Below are 21,681 nucleotides of genomic sequence, written 5' to 3' on the forward strand. Positions count from 1 at the left end.
GCCCTTATAAAAGGAACCCAGACAGCTCCCTTATTTGGCCATGTAAGCATATAGCAAGATGGTCTACAACCTAAAAATGCTGGCACCCAGACCACAAACTTCCAGCCTCCAGAACAGTGAAAAATAGATTTCTGTTGTTGACAAGCCACCCAGTCTCACTGCAGCCCGAACTAAGATAGTGACTTACTCAATCTGTACAATGGGAAATTAATGGTGCCCACCTCAAAGGATTCAGTGAGTTCATCCTGTGCAAGGTTTTATAAAGATGTCTGGCACAGAATAGCACTTAGTGTTTAGCACTTAAAAAAATTCTTTTTTATTTATTTTTATTTTTTTAATTTAATTTTTTTTTACATTTTATTTATTTTTGATAGAGAGAGACAGAGCACAAGTGGGGGAGGGGCAGAGAGACACGGAGACACAGAATCTGAAGCAGACTCCAGGCTCTGAGCTGTCAGCACAGAGCCCAATGCGGGGCTCGAACCCAGAACCGCGAGATCATGACCTGAGCCGAAGTCAGACGCTTAACCAGCTGAGCCACCCAGGTACCCCCCAAAAATTCTTTTTTTTAAAAAATGTTTATTTACTTATTTATTTTGAGATGGAGAGAGAGAACCCAAGCAGGCTCTGCGCTGTCAGCTCAGAACCCAACGTGGGGCTCCATCTCATAAACCATGACCTGAGCCAAAATCAAGAGTTGGATGCTTAACTGAGCCACCCAGGCACTCCTACCACTTAACAAATTCTGTCTTTAGAGTTCCAAGAAGCAAATTTCTACAAGTTTTCTGTCTTTGTTTTTAGCCCCCAGGAGTTCATAAATATTGAGGTCTAGACTCAGAGCACCCCTCTACACAAAAAGAACTTGTAATGATAAGAAAGAGCACAGGGATAATCATTTATCAATTTTTCCATATTTCTGGACAGGAAAGTAAAACACCAGGCTACCTTGTCAAAACTATTGGATGCTGTAAGATCAAAAAACATGAAAAAAAAAAGTCTGAAAATTATAAATAGTCATACGAATGTAAGGGATCTTGTTCTTGTCCCTTTTTATAACCTCTCTTGGTTTTCACCCTCTTCAAATTCACTTAGGCAAAATGGCCATCATGTCTACCGCTTTAGTCCTGACCTCTGTCCTAGATCTCAGTTCCACAACCCAAATTGTCCACTGGATGGTCCTACCTGAAGACTAAGCAAGAACAGCAGCGTTGAATACGCTATTTTCAACTCATAGTATCCGTGTAGCTGGCCTCCACCCCAGCTGTCCAGTGGCATAGAAATCAATCTGGGGTATTGACACTAGTGCTGGACCTATTTGCCCTAAGATTCATTCCTAGCCCTTTCTCTGTTCTGCTCAGGATCCACAAGAGAGGTGACTTCTGCAGGCTCAGTTCTCAGGCTTCCCATGTCAGGTAGCGTCGTGTAGAGTTCCCCTCATGGAAGGCACTGGCTGGTATTTTGGAAGTGGAGACAAAGAGAGAAAGGAAGTTGTTTCCCCTCACCTACTTTCTGCCTAGGGTGATCAGTAGGAAGAGTTTCTCATGGCTCCTGTGCCCACAAAATGGGCTTGCCATCATGCCAACCTCCACAGATGACCCTACTCTTGGCCTCTGGTAAAACCACTTCTTCTCTTTGTCCCTTGAGTCTAGGCAGAGCTGTGGCTTCTATCTGTTGCTGATCTCTTGAGTAGCATCATCAACTTTTAGCCTAGTCAAGATTATTCATAACATGTCATTTATTGTGTTTGTTGTACAATCTGGTCGTTTCTTTTAGAAAGTCCTATGAGTGTACAAATGAACCTGTATTCAGAAGTCACATATGCACACATGTCCTTATTTTCCCATCAGGCTTTAGAGTCTGCCAGTCAGGCATCAATGTCATCAGATCAGTGCTTTCAAAACACCCATGTGAAGACATCAGAAGGCTGTCTCCATCACCACATCACAATGCCTCCTGCTGTGATCCCATTGCTTAACTTCAAACAGAGGCACTCAGCTCACAGACAGCTACTTCCCCTTTACCCAGGAGGGCAGATACCACACCAGTTCATAATTTTGTGCTGGTGAGAGGGACGGGGATGCGGGGGGGTCCCACATGAGAATTCTTTCTCACGGACTGATGTAAAATCTTTCTCACGGACTGATCCCACTATATAATGTCATGCTTAGAATGGGCAACATGCAAGCACAACAATAGATTAAAGAGGACTATTAACACCTCAGAGCAGAGAAAAAGAACCCAAGGGTAAATTGCATGAAATTCAGAACTTTAAGAGGTCTTAACTATAATAAAGGAATGAACAAATTGAGTGACAATCCGTCATAAAGTTTAGAGTTAGAAGGACTCTTAGATGACATTGAACTCAAGCTCTTCAGTTTGCAAAGAAAAAAAACTGAGGCCCCCCAAAAGGTAAGCAGTATGTCCAGGGTCACTGGCTAGTGAATGACACAGAAAGGACTAGAACCCAGATAGGTACTTTTTCTCTAGACCCTAGTTTCTCAACATATGTGGACCAGCAGAACCAGCACCTACCAGGAAAGTGTTAGAAATGCAGAATGTCAGGCCTCACCCCAGACCTATACCTTTAGAATCTGCATTTTAACAACATCCCCATGTGATTTATATACACATTGTAATTTGATTCTGACTGGCAGGCCCTGGAGGCTGATGGGAAAATAGGGACCACTTGTTTACATGTGTGATTTGTGAATACAGGTTCACTACTGATTTGTACACTCAGAGCTTTCTAAGAGAAATGAATCACACTCTGATTCCTCTGGGGCTTTCTGTTCACCCACAGCCAGAGTTGAGGCAGAGATTTTTCTCCATTTCTTGAAAAGTACTTGCTCTGTAACTTACAGCAGGAGCTAATATTAAAACTCATAAACACAGGAAGGGGATGGGTAAATGATATAGAATGAGGACTTTTAGATTGGTTTTGCTCCCTGGTACTCACTTACATGATTTGAAAAAAGCTTCTAAAAACCAGAGACCTAGAACACAGAAGGCACTTGATAAAAATATGTTGAATCAGGGGCACCTGGGTGGCTCAGTTTGTTAAGCATCCATCTCAGTTGGTTTCGGCTCAGGTCATGATCTCACAGTTTGTGGGTTTGTGGGTTTGAATCCCATGTCAAGCCCCAAGCCCTGTTTGGGATTCTCTCTCTCTCTCTCTCTCTCTCTCAAAATAAATAAACAAACTTTTAAAAAAATGAGTTGGGTAAATGAATAAAACCTTGTCATATGTAGAGAAAAGATTTCAGGACACAGACCTCTCACTGTCCAATCTAACACAATTTGCAGAGCATCTGCTATGTGCTAGGTGCTGGGCGAGGTGTGGAGATGCATTCATGACTAACGCGTAGACTGAGAAGGCTCATGGCCTGCTAGACACACTTTCAGAATGTGTGTTCCTAGAAAGCGAGGACTTATCTTTCCTCTTCTCTCTTTAAATGTGCCCTTGCACACAAAGATACACTTTGCCAATATTCACAAGTATCGTTTTAACTGGAAGCTTTCCACACCCCATTCATACAGTGGAAATTGTTGAGTGATGGGGGTGGATTGGGATATGAGAGTTTGGCTTCTCAACCTTCTGTACTTTTGGATCTATCCCCCACTGGGATTGGGAAATCCTTCTTATCTAATCTCTCCACATTCCCTCCATCTGCCCCTTCTCTGCAGAGCGCCGAGTCTCAGGAAGTTTGAGGAAGAGACGGAGGTCAGTTACTTCACTGAAGTGATGGCCCTCCGTGTCCTGGGCCAGCTGCCGAGTGACTTCCTGGTTTCCCCTCCACAAGACACCTCTGTCCTTGGACTGCCCGAGTAGCTGCGTTGAAAGTTATCCTTGAGTTTATCTTGAGTTGAAAATTACATTATCGCTTCCTGGTCTGGGCCAGTGCCCTGTAACACTTCTTCACTATGGCTGAGACTTGGAAGCAGATAAGAGAAGGAAAGAATTCATCAAAAGCTGGTCACTTTGTCTTTCTGCAAAAAGGGACTTTAGCCAAAGGTCAATAAAAGAAAAAAGGAAATAAAGGCTTCGAGGTCTCTTGTTGGGGTTCACAGCAGGGAATGTTGTCTAGAAGGGCTCTGCCTAGAAAGAAGGCATAGCTTCTTAGCTCAAACAGCAATGATGGGTCAATTATACTTCAATTAAAAAAACAGCAACAATAAGGATGATGATGTCAGTCAATATATATAATTAAGCTCCTAATATGTGCCAGGCACAGTGCTAGCTACTACTTTACATGCATTATCTTATTATTTCATTTATTCTTTGCAACAGCCCTATGAGATAGATACCCCCCTTTTTTTTTTATCATGACTCCCTCTTTAAAAAATGTTTATTTATTTATTATGAGAGAGAGAGAGAGCAAGCACAGGAACAGGGGAATGGGAGAGGGGAGAGAATCCCAAGCAGGCTCCACAAGGTTAGCACAGAGCCGGACACTGGGATCAGTCTCATGGATCTGTGAGATCATGACCTGAGCCGAAATCGAGAGTCAGACACTTAACTGACTGAGTCACCCAGGAGTCCCTATACCATGCCCCTTTTATAGGCTGATTCTGCAGGATGTCTCAAAGGATGAAAGGAAAGAAAGAAATACACTCAAATTCATTGAACTTTATATACTAGGCCCCATATGTGAAACAGTAGAATCAGTCAGTCAATAAATATCTCATTCACTTGAGGAATACTAACTGAATTCTACTAGGTGTCATGTGCTCCATATTCATTGCTCATTACTGCTAATGACTATATTATGAGATGGAAACTGTGATCACCATCTCATAGATGCACTGTTTTCCAGAGGAGCTGTACCACTGCACTTGCTGGTGCTGGGGAAGGCTCATTTTTTTGGCCCCAGCATACTGGGTAAGTAGCTTGAGGGCAAAGTGCAGTCTTCGTAGTTTCTACAGAGGATGGCTGAGAGCCTGGCACTTTATAGGTAATTAATAAATAATTGTTAAACTGAATCAATGCTTAGTGTTTGTTGGATTGGATCCGTTTGCCTGTCAAAAAGCTCAAGTTATATACCAGGAGAAGACCTAAAGCAACCATGAAAAATATAAAAAAAATATGATATTGGTGTTCCCCAGGCCTCACTCAATTTAAGGAGCTTGTAATATTAAAATTGAAGAAATTAGATATGAACTAGGTCCAATTAAAGCCATTTAGTGTTTGTGGAACATTTTTGATAATATGGGGATCAAAACATCTTCCCTGGAGAGCTGTTCTGGAACAGAGAGGTAATGTTTGTAAAGAATCCCAGGACATTGTCTTGTTTTGAGGAAAAGGGTCAACAAAGGGAGGCTGTCATGTGGAGCAGTGTCCTTGGGCCTCAGAGGCCTCCCAAGACAGCACCCACCCCGTACTGTCCTTAGACATGGATGAGAGACAAGCAGGCAATATGGAATGGTTTCTAAAAGCAATGAGAACACCGGCAAAAAGTTGTGAAAATCAACATTTTAAGAACTTTGAAAATTAGCCAAAGGCTTGCAACAAGGGGGAAAAGGCTAAGATTTGGTAAGAACAGAGTTTTGTGGGTTTTTAACTTGCTCTCTTCTCATCTCCCTCTCCTGAGTTCGGTGGTAACCTTGAAAACCAGCAGCTCCCACCACCACAGCAGCTGTGAAAACCAACAGCCTAACAGTCAGTGGAGGAGGCAGAGGGGGTTGGAATGCCTCAAAAGCCCATCTCCAGAGAACTGGCACTATTTGAGCAGTCTAGCAGCATGATGAAAAAGTTCTATTTACAGGGCTTGTCTTTATTTGACTAGATTTAGAACCTCTCAGTAGGAAAAGCCCTAGCTTCAGGACATTTGTTGAAAAAGACTCATAGTTGCCTGGGGTAGCAACACAAGTTGGGAAAAACAAGAGCCTGGCCAAAAAACTCAAAAGCTCAAAGGGGAGATTTAAGGAATAAGATGTTCCTAGGGGGCTCTGAAAATCTCTGACATATTTCTGGGGAGATAGAAGGATGTGTTCATGTGAGGGGCTTGTGCATGCCCAGGAAAGCCTTACTGTCTCACCTCTGGCAGGAAATGGAAGCAAAGGCAGTGTTAAAAACTACTGGAGTGCTGAAGGCATGGCCTCAAACACACCCAGAGCCCCTTGGCAAAGGGTGGGAGAATTACTGGTTTAAGAAAATCTCTGTCCTCCTTTGACAGTAATCTAATTGAGCAAAGACTTCAGTAGCCACAGATGATAGGGAAGATAGACTACATAGAATTATTCCAGGGAAGTCACTAAACAAACAATAGCAACAACAGCACACGCCAACATCAGAGGAAAGGTGATCTAATTTGAGTTGCCGGCTTACTTTAAATGTCCAGTTTTCACATAAAAGACCCAAAAGCCAAAGTAATCGTGATAAAGAAAAACAAAACTGGAGGTGCCACAATTCTAGATTTCAAAATATACTACAAACAGTATGGTACTGGCACAAAAATAGACATACAGATCAATAGAACAGAACAGAGAGCCCAAAACTAAACCTACATTTACATGATCAATTCATCTATGACAAAGGAGGCAAGAATATATGATAGGGAAAAGACAGTCTCTTCAATGGTGCTGGAATGGTGCTGGAAAAATTGGACAGCTACATGTAAAAGAATGAAACTGGACCCTATCTTACACCATACATAAAAATAAACTCAAACCAGATTAAAGACCTAAATATGAGACCTGAAACCATAAACATTCTAGAAGAGAACACAGGCAAGAATTTCTTTGACATTGGCTATAGCAACATTTTTCTAGACATGCCTCCTCAGGCAAGAGAAACAAAAGCAAAGATAAACTATTGGGACTACATCGAAATAAAACTTTTGCATAGCGAAGTCAACAAAATAAAAGACAACCTATGGAATGGGAGAAGATATATGCAAATGACATATCCTATTAGGGGTTAATATCCAAAATATATAAAGATCTTAGACAACACAAAAAGACCCCCACAAATAGTCTAGTTTTTAAAAATGGTGGGAGGTGACCTGGGTGGCTTAGTCAGCTAAGTGTCTAGTTCTTGATTTTGGCTCAGGTCATGATCTCACGGTCATGAGATGGAGCCTGGATTGGGCTCCACAATGACAGCATAGAGCCTGCTTGGGATTCTCTCTCTGTCCCTCCCCCGCTCACAGTATCTCAAAATAAATAGATAAACATTTTTAAAAAATGGGAAGGAGGCCATTTTTCTAAAGAAGACAAACATGACCAAGGGACACATGGAAAGATGCTTAACATCACTTATCATCAGGGAAATGCAAATCAAAACCACAAGGAGATATCACCTCACACCCGTTAAAATGGCTAAAATCAAAGAGACAAGAAATAACAAGTGTCGGTGAGGATGTGGAGAAAAAGGAACCCTTGTACACTGCTGATGAGAATATTAAGTTGGTGTAGCCACTGTAGAAAATGGTATAGAGGTTCTTCAAAAACTTAAAAATATAAGTACAATATGATCCAGGAATTCCACTACTGGATATTTACCCAAAGAAAACAAAAACACTAATTCTAAAAGATATATGCACCTCTATGTTTCCTGTAGCATTATTTACAATAGTCAAGATACAGAAGCAATCTAAGTGCTCGCTGATAGACAAATGGATAAGGAAAAAGTGGTATATATATGTGTGTGTATATATATATATATGTGTGTGTGTGTGTGTGTGTATGTATATATATATATATATATATATATATATATACACAAAGATATATATGTATATATATATTTTTTTTTCTGTGTGAGTGTGTGTGTGTGTCTCTCTCTCTGCCCCTCCTCCACTCATGCTGTCTCTCTCTCTCAAAAATAAACAAACATTAAAAAATAAAACAAATAAAAATCAATGTAACAGATCACATTGATATAATAAAGTTTTAAAAAAAGACATGATCATCTCAATAGACATAGAAAAAGCATCTGGCAAAATCAAACACACTCTCATAATAAAAAAAATCACACAACTTGAGGCACCTGGGTGACTCAGTCAGTTAAGCGTCTGACTTTGGCTCAGGTCATGATCTCATAGTTGTGGGTTCAAGCCCCACATCAGGCTCCGTGCTGACAGCTAGGAGCCTGGAGCCTGCTTTGGATTCTGTGCCTTTCTCTCTGTATCTCCCCTGCTCGCATTTTGTCTGTCTGTATGTCTCTCTCTTTTAAAAATAAATAAACACTTAAAAAAAATTTTTTTTAAATAACACCACAAAATAAGAATAAAAGAATAAAGGAAATGTGGTTTATATATACAATGGAATACTACTTGGTAATGAGAAAGAATGAAATCTGGCCATTTGTAGCAACGTGGATAGAACTGGAGGGTTTTATGCTAAGTGAAATAAGTCAGGCAGAGAAAGACAGATACCATATGTTTTCATTCATATGTGGATCTTGAGAAACTTAACAGAAGACCAGGGGGGAGGGAAAGGGGGAAAAAAAAAGTTACAGAGAGGGAGGGGGGCAAACCATAAGAGACTCTTAAATACTGAGAACAAACTGAGGGTTGATGGAGGTCGGGGAGAGGGGAAAGTGGGTGATGGGCATTGAGGAGGGCACCTGTTGGGATGAACACTGGGTGTTGTATGGAAACCAATTTGACAATAAATTATGTTTAATATAAAAAAAGAATAAAAGAAAATGTCCTCAATCTGATAAACACATTTACAAAAAACCCACAGTTAGCATCATAAAAGCTTTCCTCTTAGAATAAAGAAAAAGACCAGAATGTCCATTCTTGCCACTTCTATTTAACATTGTACTGAAGTTTCTAGCTACAGTAATTAGGCAGGAAAAATAAAAATGAAAATCATATAGATTGAAAAGGAAAAATTGAAGCAATATCTATTTGCAGATGATATGATCTTGTACATAGAAAATCATAAGGAATCCAGAAAAAAAAAACTATTAGGGCAAATAAATGAGCTCAGTATGGGTGCAAAATACAAGATCAATTTACAAAAATCAGTTTTATCTCTATAGAGTTGCAACGAAGAATCTGAAAGCGAAATAAAAAAAAAAAACAAATTCCATTTCTAATAGCATGAGAAATAATAAAATATTTAGAAATAAATTCAACAGAAGAGGAACAAGTCTTGAATATTGATATGTACAAAACATCAGTGAAAGAAATTTAACATATGGAAAGAGCCTGAACTCATGGATTGGAAGATTTAATGTTGTTTAGATGGCAATACTACCCAAATTAATCTACAGATTCATTGCAATCCTTATCAAAAGTCTAGCTGGCTTTTAGGCAGAAATTGACAGGCTAACTCTAAAATTCACATGAAAATGCAATAGGCCCCAGAATAGCTCCCCCAAAAAATCTTGAAAAAAGAGGTCAAGGATAATGTTGCGGAATGTGATGGTCAGATTTATGTGTCAAGTTGGCATAGAAAGGATGAAGTACTGATGTATGCTGTAACATGAATAAATCCCGAAAACATGCTAAGTGAAGGAAGCCAGACACAAAAGGACAAACAGTATATGACTCTACTTACATGAAATATCTAGAATAGGCAAACTCATAGAGACATAAAGTAGACTGGAGATTATCAGGGGATGAGAGGAGTTTCTTTAGGAGATAATGAGAATGTTCTGAAATAAGATAGTGGTGAAGGTTATACAAACTCTGTGAATATACTAAAAACACTAAGTTTTATACTTTAAAATGGCCAATTTGATGGTATGTGAACTATATTTCAGTAAAACTGTTTTGTTTTTGTTTTTGTTTTAAAGAAGGGCCCCTTCCCTGGACCTACTGAAAAATAAGTTTAATATACACATGGGGTCCTCTGCCTCTTGGGATCTGGTATTCGGGGCTGCCATAATGTAACCAAACCTTAAACATCCACCCCTGTGACTAACACTGTTCTGCCCCAGGGATCATTTCTCTACATCCCTTGCCCTAGGTTCTTAGAACAGAAGGCAACTGTGATTGTATACTGTGAAAGTCTGTGTGTTGAGTGACTACCAATGGAGGAGATGGGCACTGCTTGGAGCACAGGAAGGACTGCAGTGGCAAAAATACTTCAGGAAGAGAAAAGATTAATCAACATGTCAAATTCTTCCTCAGTGGATTCTTGCACAAGAAACTATCATTCTCAATATTACCAAGCATCCATTTTCTTATTTTTCTTTATATTCTGAAAGTTCTTACAAATTAGGATAATATTTGCAAGATTATAGTCTCATGGCTGGGAATAATTTCACAATATTAAGTGTTACAAGTTGAACTGTGTTCCCTCAAAATTCATATGTTGAAGTCCTAATCCCCAGGACCTTAAAATGTGACCTTATTTGGAAATAGGGTCTTTACAGGGGTAATTAAGTTAAAATGAGGTCATTGGAGTGGGTCATAAATGGTGTCATTATAAAAAGGGGAAACTTGGGGACACCTGGCTGGGTCAGTCAGTAGGGCATGTAACTCTTGACCTCAGGATTGTGAGTTCGAACTCCACGTTGGGTATAGAGATTACTTAAACATAAAATCTTTAAAAAAAGGTGGGGGGGATTTGGAGACGTGCACAGAGGGAGAATGCCATGTAAATATCATGGCAGAAATTGAGATGATGCATTGACAAGCCAAAGAATTATGGTAGGTCACCAGAAGAAGACAGAAATCTTTCTTCACAGCCTTCAGAACAAATTAACCTTGCCAACATCTTGATTTAGAACTTCTAAGCTCTAGAACTGTAAGACAATAAATTTCTGTCGTTTAAGCCAATTCAGTATTCTTTGTTACAGCAGCTGTAGAAAACTAACACATTAAACAATTTATATTGTTCTTAGATTTGTGCATATATAGGATAACATGAAGCATGATGCTGATTTACAGATGTAATTACATATTGTATAATAATATGATATAATATTTTGTAATATCATGTGATTACTTATCATATGACACCATATGTAATATATATGATAATATATACTATAACAACCTATACAATATATATAATAGGTTAATGATTACATTATATTATTATAATGTTTCATTATATATTGTGCAATATCATGTGATTCTTTATCATATGGTCCCATTATTATGTTTGAATATGCTATATAAAGTTCTTAGTTCATCTGCTATAATTCTTAGCAAATTGAACTATTGCTTTAGGAATTTAATTGATAATTACAGCTGCTACTGGCTCAGGGAGTACAATTTCTTCAAATTAAAATTAGTTTTAAAAAACTAAATATTACAATAACTGAAGAAAGTTTTTGTCTAACTTGGCATTGTTGTCAAAAGAATGCATGCTAAAATCTCGTGTAAAAGTCTGTGTAAAATGACAAAAGCAGTCATTTTGCTGAAATGAAGGCAATAAAAAAATAATGGAACTAATATATAACAATCTATGAATCATATATAATATCTCTGGCCATGAACAAAACACCCAGACAAGCATAATAATGATTAAAGTAGTCATTTTTGATAGTTCTTGGCTTGCAGTCATACACAAACCATAACTTTATAAGTATTTTTTGATTTTGTCATTGTGAAGGTATATTTGTCAATGTGGGAGGACAGAACATATTTCATTTAACAGTTTGCTAGCTTGATTTATAACTTCTAAATATTTAGACATGTGGTATGTGGGCCTCCACTTGTACTCATGCCCTGGGCCCTATAATTGTTAGGGGTGGGCCAGGACCCAGCAATGACAGAAGAAATAAAGCCTGAAGCTAAGAACAGAAGTCAGACTAACGTCTCAGGCTTGCTCCTACTACATAGTAAAATGCCATTCCATAAGCTTCGTGTGGAAACCTGATGTAGTCTCTAGAAGGAGTGACAAGTGTCTCACCACCTTTGCCTTCCTAGACCATTATCTCAAGGACCCTCCAAGTCCTCCATTGGAGATTGTGTAGCTTTGTGGTCTCAAATGGCACTTGGCTCTCACCAGGATTCATTCACCCAAAACATTTCACTATGTCGTGGACTTGCATTGTACTTTGCAGTCAATTTGCTGCACCGCCTTCAAGTAAACAGAGCAATGTTTCAGCTACATTTCACTCCTACCTTGGAAAAAGTATTGTGCAGTTTGACAAAAGACTTTCAGAGCAACCCTCAAAGCTGTGATAGTCACCATGGCTATCATTTTGTTACATTCTACCTGACCTCTTGTAGTGAGATCTGCCTGCTTGTTGGGGGCTATAAGGATAGGGAAGGAAGCTAGCATTCTATCTCGGTTACAGAAGAACTCTTAGAAATAGGGTTCAGTGGTGGCAGCAGTGAAAAGAGAAAAAAAGTAGGATATGTCACCAGTTTCTAACAGAAAGAGAAAAAAGTCCATCAAAATGCCAAGTGGCAATGCCAAAACAAGTATGTAGACTGTCCTGCAAAAGGCCCCATGGGATTTCCAACTTCGATTGTATTTTACTGTAGCTCCCTCCAAGCTAACATGGCAACTGTACACTTCATGCTTCTGCTACTAATCTGATGGATAATCAGACAGCTAACATGAAACAGGGGGGCCTGACATCAAAGGATACTTTTAGCTGTGGCTGAGCATCGTTAAGGACATCAATATCTTCTCCATAGATATCAGCTCATGAAAGCGGTACACTATCTTTGTATAAAATTGAAAACCATGAGAGACTCAGACTGGGCTCATCAGAAAGATGGTAACAAAGGCAGAATGAAAACTTCAAGAAGTAAGGACATATACATGTTTAAAAATAATTTTGATAATAAAAAAGTAATTCTCTGATGCAAATACAACAGGTAGGACGTCAATTGCTCAGTGCTTCATAGTAAAGGCAGATTAGTGAACTGCATTCATCAAACTTGGATGCAGATTATCTGCCACATTTGAAGCACAGATTAATAGGAACAAATAAGGCACCAGGGTGGGAAGCATTTTTACAGCAAGTAACAAAAGTTTTAATCTCAGTTTAAATAAGACTTCAAAAGGATTCCACATATCAACCAATAGTGAGATTTAAAAAAAAAAAAAAGATAAGCTTCAAGAATGCAAAGCAGAGCAACCAAAACTGCAGACCTGTTTTAAGATCAATCAATATTTTCTACCTAGACGAGTAGAATGCAATTAGCACTTGGGTGATTTTAAAGGCTCTTTTACAGTTGCCTTTAATTGGCTGATGAAATAACAGAACAGTGTGGCTGAGGGCCAATGTTTATTTTTACCCATTACCTGTTTTATTAATGGGATTGTGGGCCACTGGGCCTCCAGGCACACACAAATATATTAAAATATCCCACACTGTAATTAAGTGGCACAGAGGGGATTAGAGCAAATTAAGTGGCTGTTATATTTGCTGTGGGTGTAGTCTAGGTCAGACATTCTGATGCTCTCGTGGTAGAGCCCCAATAAATTTTACTTCGGAAGCGTATCTTCGGAAGAAGATATTTTCTTGCAGAGCAAGGGTTTTTAATAAATGGCTCTCTCCCCCTAAATAAAAATATAAAGAAAAATGCCCCAAGTGGATGCTCCTACAGTGAAAGAATAGAACACCATAGCCAGGGGGAAAGATCGAGCGCATCAAGAATAGCATCAGTTTAAGAAATGAGATCTTTAGATTCCAGTAACAAAGGACTCAAAATGAATCGAACTTGTGTGTAACTCTCAAACCCGGCACAGGGCTTTCTTCCCCTATGTGAGTCAGAACTTCTGTCTCTGGGTTCTTTTAAGGCAATAAAAATAAGGTGATCACCCAACTGTTGGCCTGTTGGATAACTAGAGCATCAGGAATGCAACACTACCAGATACACAGAAGAGAGCCTTTCAGGCTAAAAACCTGAGCCAGCACGGTATTGTTTTTTGTTTGATTTGACCAAATCCACTGTGGCAACTAAATGTTAGATTAATTTTAAAATAGAAAATGTAAGCAGATATTTGCTTTCATCAACATGTTCACAACCAACATGACCACACTTGAGGTTACTGCCGGTGCTGGTCTCTTGTGAATCTTCATATCAGAGAAAAAGCAAAATGGAATGAGGGTAGGGCAAAATGGAATGAAATCTGGAACAGTGTTTTGGCCCAAGAAGAGGACAACTTTGCCTCTGCCCTAAAAACCTTTGGAGAAACACTTCGAAGTGACAAGAAGGGAGATAAATGTACTTACGAGGATCCTGGACTTGCAGTGGGAGGAGGACCTGGAGAAAGGAAAGGAAAGCAAAAAAAAACAAAAAAAAAAAAACAGAAAAAAAACAGTCAGTCTAGGTTATTGGCGGGTGAGTGTGGGTACAGTCAAACCATTCCAGATTGAAGTTCTCAACCACCCTGAGGTGATATTTATTTTTCTGGGATTTATTATTTTGCTTCAGTTCCCCACAACCACCTCGAAGAAAAAAAAACATACCAGTGAGAACCTGTCTATACCCCACACAGTTCAGGGCCTGGAAAATGCTAAGACAAGTGCTAACAAATGAGTCACTAGAGTAGGCATCCTCACGCTGCATGGGGAGTCTGCAGGGGAAGGCTGAGTGGTTACAGGATCACACGGATTGGGACAGCAGGAGTCTTTGATGGCATCTTGACAGAGAAAGGGCATACATGTGTCGAACTTCCCACCTTCTCTCCCACTGGCATGGTGGTTTAGAGCAGGGCTCTGGGATCAGACAGATCAGGACTCCACTCCTGCTCTACTATTTACCAGCTGGGCAACCACGCACATGCTACTTAACTACTGGGTCTTGGCCTACTTACTTGTAAAATGGATGCATCTGTACCAGCTGTCGGGTTGCCAGGCACATAGGACATTCTCAGTGTGTTCCCGTTCCCTCCCTCCTCACCCTCAGGGAGAATGATGGCCAAAGGCCATCCCCAGCAGGAGGTGGCTTACCAAACTTGACGAACAAGACTCCCGTGGTAGAAACCACCTTCTTGCCATTTGTTGCCACGCACTGGAAGTAGCCTGTATCTGTGGTGTCAAGATTTCTAATCCGCAGTCTAGAGCCATAGTTGGTTGCCCGAAATGAGATCCTCCGGGGCTCCTGGACCACAGGTGCATCATTTTTGAACCAGCGGATGGTAGGAGGTGGATTGCCAGAGACTTTGCAGTGCAGTTCAGCTGTCTGCCCCAGGGACGTGGTGATGTTATTCATTGGTTCATCAAGGGTCAGGTAAGAATCTGTGAGCACAGGGTGAAGGAGGCAGATGAGAGGGGCAGACAGCTAACGAGCATCTCCAGGCAACCCCAATCCACTCCAATGTGCCCCAGCACCAGAGAGAAACTGAACAGGAGAGGCATGGTGGAGACAGACAAGGCATGAAATTTTACATTTACTGAGACCCCACGACTGCTAAACAATCATCCACGGAGTCTGCTGCTTACAAGGAAATGTGATACTAACCATCGCTTAAAACCCAAAGTTTTCAAATGATTATATAGTAACTCGTGGATAAGTAAATGTACTTTCTAAGCCAAGACAGAATGAGATTTTGTGTTTCAAAGTATAGAAATATACATGTGCCTTGTTACAGACTCAAACAGTACAGTGAAGAAGAAAAAGCAGCAAAATTCACCTCTAATTTCTCTGCTCCCAAATAACATCATTCTTAACATTCTGGCAAAGATTCTTTCAGTTTATCTACTTTTGATAAAAAAGCATGAAAAACTGGAAAAGTAGGAGCACATATTTACATCCACAGGGCACAAGATCAAGAAGGATGCTGAATCTTCTTGCCAGTGATATAAGCGTTACAAAGGCCAGCCAGGTCACTGGCAGACGAAGTAATGAGGCAATGAATATTTCCATAATGTTACTCATATCAACCATTAACATGTTACAATATACAATTCTATAGATTCAACTTCTAATTGAGACATAATTTACATTTTAGGAAATGTACCAATCTAAAGGTATACATTTCCATAAGTATTGACAAATGCATATATCCATGTAACCAATACCCTTACCAAGAGAGAGAGCATCATGAACATCCTAGAAAGTACCCCGAGGATCCTTTGTAGTCAATCCTTGCTTCCACCTGCACCCTTGCCTCCATTCTAGGCAACTGCAGTTCTGATTTCTATCATCATAATTTTGTCTGTTCTACAATTTCATACAAATAGAATCATACTGTACGTACACTTTGTGTTTGGCTTCTTAGAGATTTATTACATGAAACATTTTAAAAATGAAATAAATTTTATGTAAGCATATTCCTCAATACTACATTTTAAACCTCACATTGATATTACTTGCAGAATCCAGTTGCAGAGAAAATAATTTGTTACTTAAAAATTAAGTTCAATATATATATATTTTTAATTGGTCTCTTATTCATACATAAGGACTTTTCTTTGGCTTCGTTTTCCCAGACCAGCCATTCTTGGGTAGGTCTCCCCTGCCATACCCTCCCATTGTCCCCTGTAATTCCCTGAGCCCCAACCTGGGATGGCTTATTAAGCAGCTGTCCTCTCTGCAGGACTATAAACCCATAAGGGCAAGCATCTAGAATGTTTTTTTTTTTTTTAATGTTTTTTAATTTATTTTTAGAGGAGAGAGAGAGAGAGAGACAGAGCATGGGTGGGGGAGGAGCAGAGAGAGAGGGAGACACAGAATTCAAAGCAGGCTCCAGGCTCTATGATGTCAGCACAGAGCCCGATGCGGGGCTCAAACTCACAAACAGCGAGATCATGACCTGAGCCGAAGTCTGCCACTCAACCGACTGAGCCACCCAGGCGCCCCTAGAATGTTTTGGTCATCACTGCATCTTCAGTGTATCCTACTGTCTAGCAGCATTGTCCAATAGAACTCTTTGTAATGATGGAAATGTTCTATAATCTACATTGTCTAAATGGTAGCTGCTAGCGACAGGTGAGCTACTGAGTACATGATATGTAACTAAAGCTACTGAGGAACTGCATTTTTCAATTAAATTTGAATGGCCACATGTGACTAGTAGCTACTGTATGGTACAGCACAGGCAGAGCATAGTAGATTTGTTGAATTTAATGGAACTCTGTTGAAAAATAACCTTTTTTTGGAGATATCTAAGGTGTTAATTTAAGTACCCAAATTGCTATAAAAATGCTTTCATAAATGTCCAAAATAAATGACTTGTTTACCTTAATTTTCCACAAAAAGATTGGGGAGAAATGTCAAAGTCTAGGCAGCCCCACAGAAGTACGTCACACATGTGAATGACATTTATCATATGTGAGTGGTAGAAAACAGATTAAGTATGACTATCACTCACTGTGTTACTGTAATGACACTTTTCATCCCACTTAAACCACTGAATAATTATCCTTCATAACAGAATCACAAGCCCATAAATTAGTTTGCTAATGCCTTGCTTCTTTATATTCTGATCTTTATCTCTGATATTGTTCCTATAATCTATATACATATATACTCAATCTGTGAATGTGTTTGCTGATAGATATACGCACATGTGTTCCTAAGGTGTTTGAGCTATGACCAGACTAGACAGACTAATTAACAGGTGACTTTATGGTGCTGTCATCATGGCTTCACAGACCCATCTCCTACCTAGAGAATAGCTAACTTTGTAGCCTCTGTAGAAAAGAAACATAGAGATAGCAATGCCAATATAAACATAGTGAATAATCCTCCATTGGGCAGGTTCTGAAATTCTATTGATAGGGTTTGAATTCTGGGTCTGCCCCCAGTTATCTGAGTGAACTTAGGCAAGCTACTTAACCTCTGAGTACCTCAGAGGCAACTGAAAAAATAGGAATAATAAATCAGGCAAAATTGTTAGAGCATTAAAATTAAATTGGGTAACACATGGGATGCACTTAAACTAGTGCGGGGCAAAAAAGTAAGCACTCAAAATGTTAATCACTGTTATTGTGATTCTTCTTATAATAACAATTTTTGTATAATACTTTTCAGGTTACTCAATCTCATGTTCTCCTCTAACAATCTGGTAAAGTAGGAAAGAAGCATTAATTATCATGATGAGGAAATCACATCTCAGAGATGGACTGACTGGCCCCATGGTTTTACAGAGAGCTGCACATTGTCCCCAGAGCCTCCAGCACTAATGGCCTTCAATTCTTAGGCTCAGCCAAGCACTTAAAGTTCAACTGAGCCAGCTGGCCAATACGGTAGTGAGAACAGATAGACTATTTAGAATCCTATAGTATGCCAGGGGATTTACCTCAGTATTCACCCACTCAATAGCCCCACACGGAAGGAATTGTTATCATTGCTTTACAATGAGGAGACCTAGGACCAGAGAGGTTAAGTGACTTGCTCAAGGTCACATGGCTGAACTGAGGTCTAATCCAGACCTCTCTGACTTCCATTCCACCAGACAGCTTTGGCAGCTCGAGCCCCACTGGGGGTGGGGACAGAATTCAAACTCCGGCCCTAAAATAGAGCAAGCTGGGGACACACATACACACCCACGTGCCCTTAAGTCCTGCCAGGATTGTCTAGTTAATGGGTCTAAGCTTCAGCCATTGTTCTGGTTTCCCTCCAGAGGCCAGGTAACTCACCTGACCTGGTATCAGGTTCCCCTGCCTATTCCCTGGCAAGCCCTTCTCCCTGAGGGCCTGTTTTCTGTCCTTTAATAGGGTGGGTCCAGCCTTTAGCTGGAGGGGTCTCCAGAGTGACGAGAGGTGTCATCACCTAGGTATCTCCACAGCCTGGCTCTCCCCTCCCAGATTTCTACCTTCTTTCAATATTGAAGCTACCCAACACCAAGCCACACTCCCCAGAGGCCAGGGTAATAGCTGCTGGGTGCATGCCTCAAGGGTTAACATTACCTGCTGAGTTTTAGTCAAAAACCAAAGTCACTTCTCTTTCATTTTCCCAGACAAGTGGTTGCAGCCAAAGCCCAGCAAGCTTTATGGCCAAGCCCACATATCATATAAAAAGGTGAGCTGCCACTTTAAACTATGTCTTTGGCTCTAAACTGCAATTACTTTACATGATACCAGAAGCACAGGCACACAGAGTTTTAAGTTTTCTCTTCTAAAAACATAAATTAGGCAAGAACCAGAGAGTTCCATAAAGGAAGATAGTCTTTCAAGTACCCTGTGAAGGTGTACTTAAATTTACTGAAAACAAATTAGTGAGGGCTGATCTAAGGCACAAAATCAACCTTCATAGACTCTGGAGCCAGAATGCCTGAATTCATGTCCTGGTTCTGCCACTTATCGGCTGTGTGACCTTGGGCAAATTACTTAACCTCTCTGTGTCTCAGTTTTGTCATCTGTGAAGTTAGTATACTAGTATCTTCCTAATAGGGCTATTTCAAGGATTACATGAATTAATACATAGCAAGTGCTTTGACAAGGGTCTGGCCGCAAGCAGCATGTGAGTTTCTGGTATTTTATTAGCTATATTTTTCTTTTCTTTTTCTTACAAATATCTTATTCATAAAAGTAGGGGGTGATCATTCATCCAACTGATTGGTGCCTGGCCAAGTCTGGCAGATTTACAGCAAAGGACACCTGAGGGGTGAAGTCACCTGCCTGAGATCACATAACTAATAACTAATAGGGAAGAGTGGTTAATTTGTCCATGAAGTTCTATAAAAAATCTACCTAAAAATGCAAAGGAGGATTACAGGGCATCTTGAAATCAGTGTAGTAGCTGGCCCAAGCGGTATATATCCAGAGAGAACAAAGGAAGCGTCAACAAATCTTTGTGTTTACGGAACAAAGGAGACTTGCCACAAATGCAGGGAATTTGGTTTTAACTTTTCACTGATAAAGAATAATGTTCAAATTTGTTTGCCATCTGTAGCTGCTCACTTAGAACAAGCAAATGGTCTGGTCCTCAGTTTGGCAAAGACTAGAAGCATCAGAACAACATTTGGCCTAAACAACATGAAAGCATTCTGTGACTGGAATAAGATAAAATAAAATAAAAACGCATGTCTGTATCATTACTATCAGTCTTGTTGTTAACAAGCCCCTGGCTACGATCCATTCTCTTTCCAGAACCAGCTGGATCCTTCTGTAGCAGCCTCATGGACCACACTCGGGGATCCACTCTCTTCTCTACTCCCAAAGCTTGGTGTGGCCACTGCAGGCTCTGACCTCTGACAATGTGTGCTTGAGCCTCGTCATTCTTCTTTCCCTTCTTCCTCAGGCCACAAATGTTGGCAGACTGGCCAGTAGCAGGTGGGGTATAATCTGGCTTGAGAGAGAAAAATATTCCAATTCTGCTGACTCTACCCTCTAGTTTTGTGTTACTGTGTCTCCCAGTGGTGGTACTGGTAATAATGATGATAATGATAAAAACATCAACAATGATGGTACAATAGTGATAGTGATACTAGTTAAGACCTAAAGGGTATTTACTATTATGGCATGTGTTGTTACAAACTATTGTTGTTATTCTCATCTCACACATCAGAAATCTAAGGCACAGAGAGGGTAAGAAAGTTGTTCAAGACCCCACGTACAGTAAGTACAAGTAAATCAAATTATTGATTCAATGCAATTATGATCAAAATCCCAGCAAGACATTTTATGGATACGGACAAACTGGTTCTAAAGTTTATATGGAAAGGCAAAAGATCCGGAATAGCCAAAACAGTATTTAGGGAGAAGATCAAAGTTGGAGGACTGACATACCCAAGTTCAAGTCTTGATATAAAACTACAGTAATCAAAATAGTGTGAAAGAATGGACAAATAGATCAATGAAATAGAGCAGAGAGCCCAGAAATAGACACACATAAATACAGTCAACTGATCTTTGACGAAAAGCAAAGGCAATAGAAAGGAACAAAGAGAATCTTTTCAACAAACAGTGCTAGGACAACTGTACATCCACAGGCAAAAAAAAAAAAAAAAAAAAAAAGGAAGAATCTAGACACAGATCTTATACCTTTCACAAAAATTAACTCAAAATGGATCACAAACCCAAATGTGAAATGCAAAATTATAAAACTCCTGGCAGATAACTTAGGAGAAAATCTAGATGATCTTGAATACCAAAATGACTTTTTAGATACTACCCAGAAGATATGATCCATGACAGGAGTAATTGATAAGCTGGACTTCATTAAAGGTAAAAAACTTGTGCTCTGCAGAAGACAATGTCAAGAGAATGAGAAGAAAAGCCACACTATAGGAGAAAATATTTGCAAAAGAAACATCTGATAAAGGAATGTTGCCCAAAATATACAAAGAACTTAAAAAAATTTTTAATGTTTATTTTTGAGAGAGAGAGAGAACAGGAGGAGGGGAGAGGCCAAGAGAAAGGGAGACACCAAATCCAAAGCAGGCTCTAGGCTCTGAGCTGCCAATACAGAGCCCGACGCAGGGCTCGGACTCACGAACTGTGAGATCATGACCTGAGCTGAAGTCAGATGCTTAACTGACTGAGCCATCCAGGAGCCCCAAGAATTCTTAAAACTCAATGAGAAAGCAAAAACCTGATTAAAAAACAGTCTAAGACTTTAACAGATACCTCATCAAAGATACAAAAATGGCAAATAAGCATGTGAAAAAATACTCCATATCAGATGTCATCAGGTAAATGCAAATTAAAACAAGATACCACTATATACCTATTAGAATGGCCAAAATACAGAACACTGACAATGCCAAATGTTGGTGAAGATGTGAAGTAACAGGAACTCTCATTCATTGCTAGTGGGAATGCAAAATGTTATAGCTACTCTGGAGGACAGTTTGGCAGTTTCTTACAAAACTAAACATATTATTACCATATGATCTATCTATCAATCTTGCTCCTTGGCATTT

General features: G+C 39.8%; 1 protein-coding gene across 1 annotated transcript in view; it reads right to left on the minus strand.

The window, feature by feature from the left end:
• Positions 1-21,681, minus strand: part of ROR1 (receptor tyrosine kinase like orphan receptor 1) — a 175,548-nt gene that overhangs the window by 111,045 nt on the left and 42,822 nt on the right. Inside the window, exons 3-4 of the mRNA XM_047082347.1 lie at positions 14,822-15,109; positions 14,102-14,132 (exon numbers count right to left, since the gene is read on the minus strand). Coding sequence (XP_046938303.1) covers positions 14,102-14,132; positions 14,822-15,109 — 319 coding nt within the window. The remainder of the gene's footprint in view (positions 1-14,101; positions 14,133-14,821; positions 15,110-21,681) is intronic.

Source organism: Lynx rufus, unplaced genomic scaffold (genome assembly GCF_022079265.1).
Source record: "Lynx rufus isolate CCGP_SWC_20201006 ecotype Redwood Valley unplaced genomic scaffold, mLynRuf1.p SCAF_2, whole genome shotgun sequence".
NCBI lineage: Eukaryota > Metazoa > Chordata > Mammalia > Carnivora > Felidae > Lynx > Lynx rufus.